Source organism: Trichoderma atroviride, chromosome 7 (genome assembly GCF_020647795.1).
Source record: "Trichoderma atroviride chromosome 7, complete sequence".
In the NCBI taxonomy this organism is placed as follows: Eukaryota; Fungi; Ascomycota; class Sordariomycetes; order Hypocreales; family Hypocreaceae; genus Trichoderma; species Trichoderma atroviride.
Window position 1 is genome coordinate 1,383,794 of NC_089406.1, and position 15,482 is coordinate 1,399,275.

The 15,482-nt window shown below is 51.4% G+C and overlaps 6 protein-coding genes across 6 annotated transcripts; 4 read left to right on the plus strand and 2 right to left on the minus strand.

Moving 5' to 3' along the window:
- Positions 1–255: 255 nt before the first annotated feature.
- On the plus strand, positions 256–2,466 carry TrAtP1_012481 (uncharacterized protein; the record flags this gene model as incomplete). The annotated part of the gene is made up of 2 exons (XM_066115539.1): positions 256–1,240; positions 1,375–2,466. Exons 1-2 carry the CDS (start codon positions 1,106–1,108, stop codon positions 2,464–2,466), a joined length of 1,227 nt encoding a protein of 408 aa, XP_065971638.1. The 5' UTR covers positions 256–1,105.
- A 1,578-nt stretch (positions 2,467–4,044) lies between these two features.
- Positions 4,045–6,917, plus strand: TrAtP1_012482 (uncharacterized protein; the record flags this gene model as incomplete). Its single annotated transcript, XM_014090145.2, has 6 exons — positions 4,045–4,051; positions 4,122–4,300; positions 4,775–5,087; positions 5,201–5,280; positions 5,357–6,737; positions 6,805–6,917. The coding sequence occupies 6 exons, from the start codon at positions 4,045–4,047 to the stop codon at positions 6,915–6,917; spliced, it is 2,073 nt and encodes a 690-aa protein (XP_013945620.2).
- Positions 6,918–7,451: 534 nt separating this feature from the next.
- Positions 7,452–8,645, minus strand: TrAtP1_012483 (uncharacterized protein; the record flags this gene model as incomplete). Its single annotated transcript, XM_014090144.2, has 1 exon — positions 7,452–8,645. The coding sequence occupies one exon, from the start codon at positions 8,643–8,645 to the stop codon at positions 7,452–7,454; it is 1,194 nt and encodes a 397-aa protein (XP_013945619.1).
- A 1,559-nt stretch (positions 8,646–10,204) lies between these two features.
- On the plus strand, positions 10,205–12,050 carry TrAtP1_012484 (uncharacterized protein). Its single transcript, XM_066115540.1, has one exon. The coding sequence runs from the start codon at positions 10,616–10,618 to the stop codon at positions 11,588–11,590; it is 975 nt and encodes a 324-aa protein (XP_065971639.1). The 5' UTR covers positions 10,205–10,615; the 3' UTR covers positions 11,591–12,050.
- On the minus strand, positions 12,040–13,060 carry TrAtP1_012485 (uncharacterized protein). Its single transcript, XM_014090142.2, has 2 exons — positions 12,919–13,060; positions 12,040–12,845 (listed from the first exon to the last, which is right to left on the minus strand). Exons 1-2 carry the CDS (start codon positions 12,949–12,951, stop codon positions 12,390–12,392), a joined length of 489 nt encoding a protein of 162 aa, XP_013945617.1. The 5' UTR covers positions 12,952–13,060; the 3' UTR covers positions 12,040–12,389.
- A 127-nt stretch (positions 13,061–13,187) lies between these two features.
- On the plus strand, positions 13,188–15,476 carry TrAtP1_012486 (uncharacterized protein). The gene is made up of 2 exons (XM_014090141.2): positions 13,188–14,459; positions 14,549–15,476. The coding sequence occupies exons 1-2, from the start codon at positions 13,543–13,545 to the stop codon at positions 15,375–15,377; spliced, it is 1,746 nt and encodes a 581-aa protein (XP_013945616.2). The 5' UTR covers positions 13,188–13,542; the 3' UTR covers positions 15,378–15,476.
- Positions 15,477–15,482: the final 6 nt, after the last annotated feature.

The following is a 15,482-nucleotide window of genomic DNA, read 5'->3' on the forward strand; positions in this document are numbered from 1 at the left end:
TCCTATACAACTCCTTTTCGTCCCTGACGGGCCTCAATTCATATGCCCTAAACCGGTACGTCGTGTGTATGTAAGCTGTCTCAATGGGACCGCGGGCTATTATTAGCCCTGTCGGCGCCGCCGCCGGTGCAGAGCCGCAGCGAATAAAATCTCCACTGTAAATCACGTCCCAAGTTCTCCACATATATGTGCATTCTTTGGATGGTTCTAATACCTTCTAACGCTCGCATTTTCTCCAACAAATACATTGCGGCCTTAGCTCAGCTGGGAGAGCGTCAGACTGAAGTTCCAACTTCAAGTCACTTGATATCTGAAGGTCGTGTGTTCGATCCACACAGGCCGCAATTTTTTGCCCGCTGCAACAAATCATCGTGATGTCTATTTCTTGTGGCGGAGATGTTTTCCTCGTTTTCTTTTGCTGAGCATCTCTTTTTATTCTGTCTGCTGTTTGCTCGCCACTTCGTCGTCAGGTACCTACCTACTGAGGAACCACTAGTAGTAGTACTAGTAGTTTGAACTGAAGGCAGCAAATCTTTTTGCTAAGCACTGAACTGCCTCTACAATTTTCTTTCCTCTTTCTGGACGCTATTAATTTTTCCAGACATAGAACGCAAAGCTTGCTCAAGAATATATTGTTAGGTTTTCCCAATTAATCTCGAATACATCATTTTATCCAGCTATACCAAACTGACTGAGTAACCAATCAATTTTCCGGACAGGATAGTTGGCAAAACTTCAATCGCGCCGCCGCCTCGAGTTGTTCCCGGGTAGTGGTTGAGCTGATGGATTATATCTTCGTATGTAGACGCATAGATGGCAGCGACTAATACTCCGGATGTCAAACGATCTGCACTAGCATTAAAATATACTACCTTTGTTAATTAGGGATATACGTGCGTCATTCTTATTTAGCATCAGCTGTTAAGAGGCAGTTGCAGATTGGCAGCGAAAATGGAAAGAGCGATGACACTGCAACTCGACCAAAAATCCTCTTTCCTATCGTCGAGAGGACCCAACATGCAACTCTTCTTCCCATACTGTCTTCAAGAGAAACAAAACTGTCTTCTAAACGGGAGCAATTTCAAGGCCCAAAAACCCACTCACAATGAACTTCTACCAGGCAAACCTGATCGTTTTGGCCGTGGCCAACGCCTGCTCTTTCATCCATCGACATCGCCTCCAAAACCGCAAGCTGTGCTTTCGTGGCATCCAAGAGGATGAACAAAAAGAAATAGCTGCAGTTCGATTTCAGCGGCAATTCCTCCTTGTTTATACTTTGGTAGTCGCAGCCGATTGGCTCCAAGTGTGTGAAAAGAAACACCAAAATCCCCCCTTTCTTCTGGTTGCTGTACTGACGTGAACTACAACACACAGGGGCCATACACTTACGCCGTATACAAGTACGAAAAGCAACTCGCAGAGCACACCGTTGCTCTTTTATATGCTTCTGGCTTTGTTTCGGGTGCTGCCAGCGCCCCCTTTGCGGGACAGCTTGCAGATCGCTACGGGAGACGCACAGCATGTATTGCCTACTGCATCTGCTACGGGATTACATGTCTGGCAATGTTAAGCTACGACCTCAGAATCTTATATGTTGGTCGATTCTTTGGCGGCATTGCTACAACTCTGCTGTTTAGTGTCTTTGAGGCTTGGATGATCACTGAATACCACTCGTCGCGCTTGGAACGAACCAAGGTTTCTCTTGGTGGCATCTTCGCTAACATGACAACCATCAGCAGTGTCACAGCGATATGCTGTGGCGTGCTGGGAGATGGTCTCGTTCGATATTCCGGTTCTCAACTGGCACCGTTTCTCGCCAGCCTTGCCTGCTGCATTGGGGCCAGCGTCCTCATATTGGCAGCATGGCGAGAGAACTATGGCAGCATTGACACTTGCAAGGAAAGTCCTGAGGCTAAGACGCTCAAAAATCGCTTGCTTGTAGCATTAACCAATCCCGAGGTCGCGGCTCTGATCTTTGCTTCGTCTTGTTTCGAAGGCGCAATGTATCTTTTTGTATTCTTCTGGTCAGCCGCTCTGAAGAGTGTCCGAGTGAGGTCAGGATATCAGGATGATCTCCCCTTTGGTCTCGTCTTCTCAAGCTTCATGTGTGCAATGATGGCCGGATCTAGCATATCGACGACTCGGAATGCTTCATCTTCGAACGGCATGGTAATGGACACGCTCTTGTTCATATTCGCCATAGCTTCTGCAGCGTTTGTTGTTTCAACTATGCTTGACCACGAGTATTTACTCTTTTGGGCCTTTTGTGTTATCGAGGGTTGTGTTGGGGCATATTTCCCAAGAATGGCACTCATCAAAAGTAACGTCGTCGATGACTCTGTGCGAGGCGGGGTGTATAGCGCTCTTAGACTGCCACTGAATATCTTTGTGGTTGTTGTACACGGTCTCGATCGTGACGGTAGGAGTCCAAAAGTCTTTGATTTGGCCCGTGTAGGATCCCGCTAACCCTTGAATAGGTGACGAGCACCGGAATTCTGTTTTCCTAGTATGCGCAGGGCTCTTGCTTGCGGCGTTTCTCGTTATTTCGAAGCAGGCTTGAGGACCGTGCTATTATTCATCTTGGCTAGGATCCGCTTTGATATCTGGCCTCTTTTGCTTCCTTTTTGGAAGGTGGTCCACTTGCCCACATTGCCGCGATATGGCCCAGCACTGGTTCGTTCCCCAACCCACGTTTGCCGCCGGATCAATGCGTATTGCTGTCTGTATATAGCTCGGCCAGCACGATGCCGAGATCTGACAGTTTTCCTAGGCTCTCGGACCTCTCTACTCAGATAGCGGGAAGCTAACGGGGTGTTTCCCCAAGTTACGTACAAGTAATATAGAAAAAGTTGTTTTCAAGAGTCAGGCTAAAGTGGGCGAGCGAGGGGATATTATCGAATACAGTACCGCCTTTTAAAGACCTGGAGACGGACCATTGGCTTTTGCTGGAAACAGACCAGCTTCCCCGCGCCAATGGCTGATTGCTCGGCTCGAGGGAGGGAGTTCCCCATCTTTGCCTGCATCTAACGAAGTTATATAAGAGCCCCGAGTAAGACATATCTTGATCTATGACTGCATATGCTCACCCTCTCATTTGTCATTTGTGAATCGACTGCCTGTAAGCCTTTGTCTTGTCAGGCTCAGACAATTTGACGGAATCAAGCAGGGGCGCCATCTACGGGAAGAGGAACGCACTGACTGGCTTCTCTGCAGAAAATCCATGATATTCTGATTTACCAAAATTTTCCCTTTTTCTTACCACGCTATCTCGCTTTGTCAGGCACTCGGCGGCAGAACAGTCAACCCCTATTCCAATTACTGCTGTTGTTGTTATCTCTGTCGCCCCCCCCCGTACCACACCCTCAACAATCGATTCTTGCAGGTCTGGCTTCCCTAATCTCATCGGCATATTCCCAACTCTCGCATACGAGCGCTGGCACCTAACCGGACGCTAGTCTCTGCAATTGAAGGCCGGCCACGATAGAGCTGCAGCTCGAAGGGTTCCTGGGTCAGCTTGCCCGCGCAGTTCGGCGAAACTCATCGCTGCTCGTCATCGTGCCATTGCATTGCAGCGTCGTGATCGTCCGGCTTTCGCAGTCTGGCGGTTTGAGTGGTACGCTGTGCCTGCATCCTGCATCTTCGGGCCATTTGGGGGGAAATTAAATGATACAGGGGCCAAATCCGCAAGCACCACTCAATGGACGCCACTGGGGAGATCTGAGTCGCCAATCCGACAGCCACCCAGCCAAAAATCGCGCGGGATTTTCTCCATTCTGTTAGGACGGACATTCTTACGACCAAGTTTCTCTGGGCAGAGCGAGCAGGTACTGCTTGTACGGAGTACATTGTCAGTATACGGCCCTTTTCACGAGCGTCTCCAGCTTGGGCCACATTCGCTCCGCAGCTGCGTATGCGGGCGTCTCCATGGACGTTGTTCTCCACGGCTGACTGCGCGAGGGGTTTTTCTCATACGGAGTACCTCCATTCGCGTCTGAGGCTTGAGGCTTGAGGCTTGAGGCTTGACAGCGGCTACAGGCTGGGAGCATGTACTGTGAGTGCTGACGCGGATTGGGAGCTTGGCGAATCTTAGGGGTCCAATTGCTTAAATTCTGTTCTGCTAGCTGCACACGATTCTTCCGCCAACTCGGCGCTGCACCCGGACAAGGTTCGAGGCCTCGGCGCCTTGTGGCGCGGTGGTGGTGAGAGCGCAAGGGTGGTGCGAGAGCATCCCGAGCAATGCGCCGGCCAGAGGTCCAATCCTGTGTGGCTGCTATCCATGCTGTTAGTGCTGCTGGCTCTCGTGAGTGTGCCCTCATTTCCGTCGTCATCCTGCCCGTCGTCCCAAGTCAAAACCAAGCTGTTCTGGAAGTTCTCCAGCGCCCACGTCACTCCGTCCGGCGCCCCGTACCTACGTAACAGCTAGGCACAGCGAGCTCCTCAGTGGATGCCCGAGCCCTTGGGGAACATTCCAGAGTGCGCAGCGTGGGACGGATATTCCGGTGGCCATCAGCTGTAGAGCCTCTGGAGCTGCTCCGGCGTGTGAGGGGTGGAGAGGCCTGAGGCCTGGGCGCCATGATTCGCTTGCTGGCGGGAGTCTCAGTGGGAGGCTGCGCTAAGCATGGAGCTCTCGGCCAAAAACCGCCCCGCGCCGTCCCCAGAGTTGGGGCTAATCCCTGTGCGATCCATGTCGTTGCTCTCCTACGCATCATGCGCAAAGCATAACGTATCCACGATAGTTTCCTGGCCGCTAACGTTTATTGCGACCGATTTCTAGCTCGCTCATCTCGTGCTCCATGACGCCAAGCTCAGCGCACTCATCTTCCAGCTGCCGTGGGCGTGCCGGTTCTTCTCCTTTCTTCATCTCCATCTTCCCCCATCAGCTCGCTGGCCGCTCTCTTCATTGACGTCGCAGCTCACGATCCAAGAAGACCTCATCTGCCCACGACTGACGCATCTCGCACTCTCGCCACCAACGTCGCGAGTCCTCACTATGGGTCTCGCCGAGCACACAAGCAGGATTGTCTCCGAGTTCGACTTTTCGGACGAGGAGCTCAATCGCCACGTACAGGAATTCCTGAAACAGACCGGTACGTTTTGCGAAGACTGCCAACAGCATTGCGCTGGAGCCGTGTCTTGCAGCAGCAGCTGCAGCTGCTGCTTCACGCCCAACTGCTCGAATTCACTACTGACATTTTCGTAGATTCGGGACTGAGAGAAGATGGAACCAGTCTCAGCCAGATTCCGTCCTATGTGACTGCCGTGCCGGATGGCACTGAGAAGGTAGGTAATCTCACTCATTCCCGAGCGTAGCTGAAGAGGGGGCCATCCAACTAAACAACTCGGCTCCGTTTTTTAGGGTGTCTATCTAGCCGTAGACTTGGGCGGCACAAACTTTCGCGTTTGCTCCGTTTCTCTCAACGGCGACAGCACTTTCAACTTGACCTACACCAAGGTTGCCATTCCCAAGAATCTCATGGTCGCAAAGACTGCGAGAGATCTTTTCGGCTTCTTGGCCAAGCAGATTGAACTCTTCCTCCGAGAGCACCACAAAGAGCACTTTGAGGGCGCGACGTCTCGTCGTAACACCAGTAGCTTCCCAGAGGGCTACCACGATGAGCAGATCTTTCGCCTGGGCTTCACATTCAGCTTTCCAGTCCAGCAGCTTGGCATTAACAAGGGCAAGCTGATCCGATGGACCAAGGGCTTTGATATTCCGGATGCTATCGGCCAGGATGTCTGCAAGCTGCTTCAAGACGAGATCGACCGACTTGGTCTTCCGGTCAAGGTAGCTGCCTTGGTCAACGATACTGTGGGAACACTCATGGCTCGTTCATACACTTCTGCTGGAAAGCACCGCTCTATCCTCGGTGCCATCTTTGGCACAGGAACTAACGGCGCCTACATCGAGAAGACATCAAATATCAAGAAGCCAATCCAGGGCGAATACAATACGTCAACTGGCGAAATGGTTATCAACACCGAGTGGGGCTCTTTTGACAACCAGCTCAACGTCCTCCCCTCAACGGCTTGGGACGCTGCGCTGGATAGAGACAGTGTTAACCCGGGCATTCAGATGTACGAGAAGCGAGTCTCGGGCATGTTCCTGGGTGAGATTGTACGATTGGCGATTGCAGACATGATCCAGGACGAAGACACATCCTTATTCCGCGACACAAACTCCAGTTACAATGACTGGTCAACTACCACAAACATCAGCCCCAAATCTGGGCTCTTGTCCCAATGGGGTCTGGATACCGCCATCTTGTCCGTAGCTGCGGCCGATAACACTCCTGAGCTATCAACTATCCGACAAGAGCTGGAGAACACACTGCTGGTTTACACTCCCGCTTTGGAAGATGCGCAAGCATTCAAGGCCGTTGCGGGCGCTGTTGTTCGCAGAGCGGCCAGACTATCGGCTGTCGCAATTGGTGCCATTGTTCTCCAATCAGGAAAGCTCGAGGACCCCGCCGAAGAGATTATCGACATTGGTGTGGACGGCAGTCTGGTTGAGCACTACCCATTCTTCCGAGATATGATCTATGAAGCTCTGCGTGCCATCGATGGCATTGGCCCTAGCGGCGCGGATAAGATTCGCATCGGTATTGCCAAGGACGGCAGCGGAGTTGGCGCAGCTTTGATTGCCTTGGTTGCGCAGAAGATGGAGAAGCCTGGTGATTTCCTTGCTGACCTGCGACGGGACATTAAGCGGAGACTGTCTCAGCCATTTGATTTACCTGGTATGTTATTTCACCCTTGAACGCTGAATCCTCTCATTCTGTGTGTATGTTCTAACCAGTTTCATAGTGGAAGAATCAACACTTTTGTCTTTTCCAGCATTGGTTGCGGGCGGCGTTGGCATCGGCGCACTTGCTGCATTTTTATGGAGCAGATACAGTACTTTTAGGCTCAGCAACTAAAGAGGTGGTGACATGTTTCGGCGCTATATAATCCGGGGAGGCTGTTTTTCGTTTTACTGATTCTAATTTTTCACGGCTTTTCTTCTTCTTCTTTTGTTGGGAGGGGGGAATTATAAAAAGATTACTAGGAGGCGTCATTGCACTTGTGGAAAAAAGGTTTTTTTTTTCCTTGGGTATCAAAGAGTCCCTGTTGGGATGGAATTTGTACGATTGTCATGTATGCTATGGAGACAAAACAGTTACAATATGTGTGGATGTCTGCGATTTTCTTTGGGTGGAAAGCGTGTCTGGCTTTTCGTTAGTAGTCTGGTTGATGGCTAGGCAGATTGACAACACTCGGAGGAAATAATGTTTTTATTTCTACAGTCGTATTAAAAATGTTTATAATTCTTTGCTTAAAGTCTAAGTCTAATCATTGTTGTTATTCATGACCCCCCCCATACATTATTCGTAAACTGATAAGAACTGGTTTCACCCAAAAGTTCTAAGGCGCCAATGTCATTTCTTCTTCCATCTTCTTTTCTTCTATTTGCTTCACTGGCCAAATGCAGCAGCCGGATAGGATCGATCTCTTTTTCTCCTTACGGTGGAGCTGCTCCTTGAGCTCGCACCAGATCCGGGTTCGCTGCCATTCTTTGGCGGCCCGAGGAGACCCGGCGCCATGTCCGCGGGGAGGTCATTCCACTCTGTCTCGGCACGCTGATTTTGGAAGGATTGGCCTGATGCGGCCCTGATAGGAGGCCTGGGCCTGCTTGTCGAGGGAGGAGGAGGAGCACTATTGCTGACGGCAGGAGGAGTGGCAGCAGCGGTGGCGGGCGGTAGTTGGCTCGTCATGAGTGGAAGGCTCATGACGGCTGCGGTGGTGCTGTTTATGTTTATATCAGGTCGAGAGAGGGGCGGTGTTGACGAGGGGAGGGCGTTGAGAACGGAGGCGCCGATTCGTTTTTGGACGACCCAGGCCGAGTCGGGACGCAGCTTGAGATAGTAGCCCTTGATAGCCGGTTCGTGCTTCTCGAAGCCCCGCGCCTCGTACCAATGCAGGCCCTCCTCGTTCTCGGTCCACACATGCGCCGTGACGGTGCGGACTTCCAGCGCCGGGTCCGTCACGACGGCGGCAACGACCTTGTCCAGCGCGGCGGCGATGAGGCCCATGGAGCGGTAGGGCGACAGCAGGCAGAGCGACTGGATGTATAAATTCTGGGCGACTTGAGGCCCGCCGTCTGGGGCGTGGACGTCGATGTCGGGCTCGACGCGGCAGACGAGGCCGCCGACGGGTTTGGGCTCGGCGCCATCGTGGGACCAAGTGATGACACGGGAGAAGCGGCCGGCGATGGGGTCGGCGGCGCGGTTGTAGAAGGCCTCGGGGTAGCTGACGGGGAGGAGGAGGGCGTTGAGGCGGCGGAGGGCGTTGATGTCGGCGGGGGTGATGGCGCGGATGGAGGCTTCGCGGGGTAGATATGAATTCGGACTTGAAGTTGGATGCGGGGTGGATTGTGATTGCGGTTGTGGTTGAGATTGTGGTGGTGTTGTTGTTGTTGATGTTGTTGTTGATGCGGCGGCGGGTACGGAAGAGAGAGGAATCGTAGGGGCGTCGATGGTGATGTCGTTGTTGCTGTTATTACTGCTATGTTGACTCTGTGATGGAGGAGGAGGGTATTTGGGCGTCTTGGCCTGGAAAAAGGATCGGATAGACATTTGCGATGGCTTGCTGGTGGTGGGGAGTGACATGGCGGGCAGGCATAGAACGATAAACGACCGCCGGAGGATGGGATTGAGGTTGTGTGTGGTGGTCAGAGCGTGAAGTAGACGGCGGATGAAAAGAGGGAAAGAGAAAGACGATGGGGGAATTTAAAAAAGAGGGAGAGAAGGATGATGGGGGAATTGAAAAAAAAGAGGGAGAGAATCAAGACAAAACAAAAATAGAAGTAAACCGTCACATCAGCGAGTGAGTCAATGCAAAGGGAGCCGAGACTCTGGAGAAGAGCCGCAAGAATGCAAATGAATACGTAGATGTTGGAGTGGAACGTTGTTCATGGACAGCCTGCCCCATCTCGACTTATATTCAATTCAGGGGACTAGACGTTCTCAGACGGCGGAGTAATTCCGGAGTCTTGAGTGGCTCATGCTACTGCGAACGTTTTTTCTGCGATTGAATTGTTCATCTCTTAACATTTACGTTAGCGGCGCTCTTATCAGCCACAGCGATAAGATTAGGCGGCGTTCAGGGGACTGCGAATGAGGTTGGCGTTGGCTGGTTGGGCGATGCAAATCTGTATGCAATCTGCAAATCTGTGATTGCGCGATGCGGGCCAGGGGTGAAGGAGATTTTCTGCTGAGAATGAGCTCAAGCCTCTTGATTCAGGGCTTCTGCCAGCCAGATTGGTTCTTGATGGCTGTGTCCAGCACCGACTAAAAAATGTAAGGGATGGATGCTGTTGGGCTGGGCTGCACTGCGGCGCAAGCGAGAGCGAGTACCTGTAAAGTACCAGTAATTAGCGGTTGCCTCTCCCCCCCGGAGACCCCTAGGACCCCCCCTGTACGCAGCGGCTACAGCGGAGAGTTTTAGCGATCATGCAGCTGCCTCATAGAGCAAGCAGCCACTGTAAAGTCAGCTGGGCAAGCGAGCATGGGGGGGGCGCATCTGGCCTCGATCGCAATTGAACTCTGATTCTGCACTGCGCTTGATTTGGCTTTCAAACTCAGCTCACTTCAATCTTTTTGCCAAATCGCACCCGCAAAAGGCGTTTGCGCCAGCAGAGTCTCAAAGACGGGCATTCTGCTTTTCTCCACGCTGCATAGAAACAGCAGAACAATTCGCTCGACGCAGCCAGAACGGAAAACCAGCCGCTTTTCGTCTTACTTGTCCTATTGCGCCAAGCCCAAGAAAATACAGAGAATCTAGCAATCGCCCCCTTCAATCCCAGCAACGCTCAAGGCCCAACCCCCGACTTTACTCCAGCGCAAGTCATGGTGCACGGTGCCTAGTGCAAAGTGCTGTGACGAAAGGAGCCGCGGCGGCAAAGCACTATCTCGATGCTAGTAGCAGCATTCGCTCTCCAACCTCGAACCTTAATCATCATCCTCGTTTCGCTTTGCCTTTAGCCTTCCGTCAGATCAGCCGCGGGCGATACATCCGGCACCGTCGATTCCGCCCGGGATTCCTCCGTCATTCATCACACGACGCCAAGTTGCACAGAAGCCGACACACGCACACTCCGCGCACCACACACACCTCAGCTGTGCTGGGGACTTTTTTTTTTTTTTTTTTTTTAATTTTATTTTGTTTTAATTATCTTACCCTGTTCCTTTTATTCATCCTCTCTCCCCCATCCAGGGCTCGCAGCCGCCCATCATGAACTCAGCCTCGGGTCGGGCGGGCATTATCCGTGCCCGCGATGATGCTGGCAGCATGGATAAACTGGTGAGTCGTCGATTCGATGTGATGCATTTCCCATTCCCACCCTCTAGGCCGGAGCACCACTTCTTGCTGGGCCCCCAGAGGCTAAGGCGCTGCTGGCCTTGCGCTGCCGCCGCCGACCCCATACAAGAGGAGCAGTGCTGCATGCATTGCATCGCCAATCAATGCCTCGAGTCATCTTCTTTGGCGAGACGTGGCTGCTGACAATTCCTTCCCTGCATTGCTCTAGGCGCATTCGGTGCTCGATGATGTGCTGTACAACCTCGTGTCGGATCTGTTGATGAAGACGCATCGAGAGGAGAAGACGGCCAGGGCGACCACTGCCGCCATCCAAGTGGAGAAGTTGGCCTCAGATGCCTCGGAGAGCTCGACGCCCGACTTAAGACCCGACGTGCGAGTCGAGACGGACGCCGCCATCTACGAGGATGGCAAGGTGCTCCTCAAGGGCAACCCTCTGAAGACGACGACGGATATTCTATGTCCCCGATGCCATCTGCCGCGATTACTGTATCCAACCGACGGCAAAGGCGCCCGAAAGCCCGATCCCACCGTCGTCTACTGCAAAAAGCACCCATTCATCGAGAAGCCCGGATGCGACATCTACGGCCAGAGCTGGGTGGGACCAGGCCCTGGTAGGGGCAAGAAGAAGAAAGATTCGGACAAGAAGGATGACGGAGGCTCCGAGCAGCGCCCTCCAAATGTCCTCTCCTTCCCTTCTGCCACGTGCAGCAAGTGCAAGCGATGCATCCTGGTTACACGGCTGAATAATCACATGGGATCTTGCATTGGCAATAGTGGTCGCAACGCCAGTCGGGCCGCTGCTCAACGGATGAATGGCAGTGGTTCTCAGAATGAGCCCACTCCTCCACCCTCGCAAAAGGCTACGCCCACGCCGGCGTCCCGTGGCCAGAGTCCAAGGAAGCGCGACGTGAGCGACGACGACGACGACTCGGAAACTAGCCATAAGAAGAAGAAGATAAAGCATGCCTTGACGAAGAAAGTCATAATCAAGACAAAATCCTCATTGAAGAAGGACAAGATCAAGAGCAGTTCGTTAAGCCAGGAGCAAAAGGCAGATTACAGTGTGCCTTCGCCAAAAGTGCTGAACAAGGTCAAGTCCAAGACAGACAGCCCAGTCAAGAAGCTGAAAGTGGGCAAGCCGGTCATGAGCTCTCCCATGAAGAATGGTCGAGATATCGATGCCGAGTCCGAGTCTTCAGAAACGCTCTCTTCGCCACCTGCGGGTCACCGTTAAAAAGGACAGGAGAAATGAACCAAGCAATCTAGGAATTTACGCATACGTGCATATGTTTTGCATCGCTATCGCTGGTGGATTGGATATGGATAGACTCGAAACGCAAGTGGCTTGAAGCTTTTTATATCCATGGATAACTGTACTATTTTTTTTTTTTTTTTCATTCTTCCAACACACTACAAAGACAAAATAGGTGAAGGAAAACGGGTAACGAAACCTCGGGCTTATTTGCTTTTTGCATTTGATTTGATTTGCAGATTATGGACGTGGTTGGCTATGGGCTGACCTACTGGCTTTCACATAAAGACGACGATTAAACCAGCATCCCGAAGAACACGGGAACTTGGCGTTTGGGGGTTAAAATGAGTCTATTATCTTTTCTTCTTCCTTTGATCAGGCTGATCAGGCCTGTATGTATAAAGCACGGCATTCTTTTCAATCTAAAGTTTGTGCCATTTTGCATTTTTGTGATGCTGTCTGTGATTTGTGTGATGTTGATATTGCCGCTACTGCTCCATGATTGGTTTAATGATTGATGCGTGTGTTGAATACCGTCAACCAACGCTTTGCTATGCTGTCTATCCGTATCGAGCGTAAGTTACAGCACACGTATATACATGCCTATTATGTATCCATACCTATGTATCGCACCTCAAAACTGAGTGAGTTGCATGCCAAGTTAATATACCACCTCCCCATTCGCACATTGCATATGTTTTGACCAAGATGTTCCAAAAAAAAAAAAAAAAAAAACAAAAAAAAACAAAAAAACACGTAAATAATCCTTCGCCTTTTTCATTCACTCCTGCTCCTCGCCTTCTACCACTTTGGCGCTGATCAACTTGACGTCCTCCACCGGCCTATCCTCCTGCCCCGTAGGCACCAGACCCATCCTCTTCACCACGCCCAGCCCGCTCTTGACCCTCCCAAAGATGGTGTGTTTCCCATCGAGCCACGGCGTCGGCGCCAACGTGATGAAGAACTGCGAGCCGTTTGTGTTGGGCCCCGCGTTGGCCATGCTGAGAATGCCCGCGCCGGTGTGCCTGAGGGCCGGGTCGATTTCGTCTTCGAACTTGTCGCCGTAGATGGAGGAGCCGCCGCGGCCGGTGCCCGTGGGGTCGCCGCCCTGGATCATGAAGTCTGGGATGATGCGGTGGAAGATTGTGGAGGAGAAGTAGCCGCGGCGGGCGAGGGTGGCGAAGTTGTTGCAGGTTTTGGGGGCGTGGGATGTGTAGAGCTCGAGGGTGATTGTGCCCTGTTTTGTTTTGACGGTTAGCATGAACTTTTTTTTTCTTTTGGTTTTTGGAACTGGGTATCAGGTTTTTTACCATTGAGGTTTCTAGGATGACGTTTGTGGCCATGGCTGGTGAGATTTGAATGTTGGCTGAATTGAGAGCTGAGAGATGGACAATGGCTTGAATTGGTGATGCTAGTTGTGTAAGTTGGGGAAAAAAAAAATGGATATGGAAGAGGATCAATGTTGTCACTGCGGGACGAGGCTGCGATGTTGGCGCTGGAGACCCTGTTTGCTGCTGGGGCGCTATCGCGGCGCTTTATTGGCTGCCTCGCCTAGCTTTGCAGCGATAGTCGGTTTTAGTGGACGCTTTAGTGGCCTCTCCAGGCTTTGGAACTCACTCAGCTGCTTTTAGTATTTGATATTATAAGGCACCAGCGCCTTCTTAAACGCAATCTTTCACTTCTCATCATCTTTCTTCGCTTCTTCCATTCTCTCTCATTCTCTTTCTTTACTGCAGACTTTGGATTGCTAGCAAGGTGTTGCACGGCTTGGAGACTTGAAATGTGTCATTTGTCGCTACCGACGTCATAAAGCCAGCTTTGTTGAGTTCAGACCACGTTTTCGTTTTCTCGCTCTCTAGTTTGACAGCATCTCCACGAATTTTCAAGGTCACTGCTCGTCTGTCATTTGTCACGATATATGTTGATATAGAGTGATGGCCTCTACAAACGTCACCCTCATGGAGGGCTTGGATGGCCTTAATGTTACCCTCAATAACACAGCTGGTGCCGCTCCCGCCTCAATAATGGACACCTTACAGGACATGGATTTCCTCCTTCTTGAGCTCAAGCTCGTCACCGGTGCCATGGGAATCATCTTCCTCGGAGCCCATGCATCTCTACGCCGCCCACCGTCTGCGGCTACCTCAAAGGACAAGAAGCGCCGGAAGCAGGATGATGAAGCGTTTACCCAAGGATTGGAGCTTTCTGACGCGATCCTGTTCCCAGTCATGGCTGCTTTTGTCCTTGTTGGGCTTTACTATCTTATTCAGTGGCTCCAAGATCCTGCTCTCATCAACAAAATTTTACGATCCTACATGACGACTGCGTCTATGGCGAGTTTGTTGACCTTTTATGCTCATGGGATTCAAGTGGCGTCGTCTTTCGTCTTTCCTCGTTTTTGGCGCGGCAGAGACGGCAAACTTCGCAGAGCCGATCAAACCAAGAACGCAGTTGCAATGTGTGATGATGCGGGCAACGAAATCGAGAGCTCTGGTGTGAGTGGGACGAACCCGCTTCCCGGAGCGCTGGCTTTTCTTGCGCCAGCTGCGTGGTTGCAAAAGGAGGCCTGGGAGCTGAGAGATCTCCTGACGAGACATTGGCTGCTGGAAGTGTTTGCTCATGGGATGGGCAAAGAGACAATCCACATCAAGTTTGCGCATATGATGGCACTCCTGATGTCGGTGGTGACGGCAATCGTCTACTTTGCAACTTCGTGGTCGTTTCTGTCCAACATGTTGGGATATGGCATGTGCTACGGATCGTTTTTGCTTCTCTCGCCGACTGATTTCCTTACCGGCTCGCTGGTTTTGTGGGGACTCTTCTTCTACGATATCTTTATGGTGTTCTACACGTGAGTTGCCTTGTTTCTGTTTTTTTCTTCTCTATTTTTTTTGTGGTATGCTGCAGGAATGTTTGCTGATTCACTTTATGTCCGTATAGTCCCTACATGGTGACCGTAGCAACGACCTTGGATGTCCCTATCAAACTCACTTTCGAAGCGGCATCCAGGAAGAGTATCCTCGGACTGGGAGATATCGTGATTCCTGGAATGGTTATTGGCTGGGCACTGCGACTTGATCTCTGGATTCACTACTACAGAAAAATCAAGTACGAATCCACAGACTTGAAAATCATGGAAAAGGATGCTACTTCGGGCGAGATCGTCACACGAAGTGAGACTAAGCACAAAGAAGTCAAAGCCCCATATATGGATGCCAAGGGAAACTGGGGAGAGCGCATCTGGACTCGCCAGTCTTTGGGCCTATTCGGTCCAGAAAGCTTGCCCCCTGATGTAGCAGCATCAAAGTTTTCCAAGACATACTTCTATGCCTCCATGATAGGATACTTTTTAGGCATGATGGTCACGCTCGCAATGTTGCTCATCTTCAAGCGCGGACAACCAGCGCTGCTATATCTCGTACCAGGCGTTCTTGGATCGCTACTCTTTACCAGCTTGGTGCGTGGAGAATTCAAGGAGTTGTGGATGTACACGGAGGATGGAAGCCTCGATACAGTCGACGTGGTGGTTGACCTGGACGGCAATGGCAAGGCGGTGAAGACTCTTGGTAAGCTGGAGGACGGCGTGGTAGATATGACCAAGGATAAGAAGAAGGATGAGGAAAAGGAGAAGGAGAAGAAAGAGGAAGAAGAGAAGAAGAAGAAGAAGAAGGAAGAAGAGGAGAAGAAGAGTGCCGAAGCTGGAAAGACGGGCAGAAAGGGTCATCAGGTCTTTTCTATATCGCTGGAGGCGCCGTCAGAGGGAGCGTAAGATGAAGCAATGTCATGATTGTCGTATAGAAAGGAAGTGAAGGACTTGCTCGAAATTTCAGATACAGGAATACATGGACAATATATAATTGTTGTGTTCAAGTCC

Bases quoted from the DNA above. Each gene is read 5' to 3' on its own strand.
- TrAtP1_012486 (XM_014090141.2), top strand. From the start codon at position 13,543: ATGGCCTCTACAAACGTCACCCTCATGGAGGGCTTGGATGGCCTTAAT. The intron at 14,460-14,548 runs GTGAGTTGCCTT...ATGTCCGTATAG, and splicing joins ATCTTTATGGTGTTCTACAC to TCCCTACATGGTGACCGTAG.
- TrAtP1_012484 (XM_066115540.1), top strand. From the start codon at position 10,616: ATGAAGACGCATCGAGAGGAGAAGACGGCCAGGGCGACCACTGCCGCC.
- TrAtP1_012485 (XM_014090142.2), bottom strand. From the start codon at position 12,951: ATGGCCACAAACGTCATCCTAGAAACCTCAATG. The intron at 12,846-12,918 runs GTAAAAAACCTG...AAAACAAAACAG, and splicing joins TCATCCTAGAAACCTCAATG to GGCACAATCACCCTCGAGCT.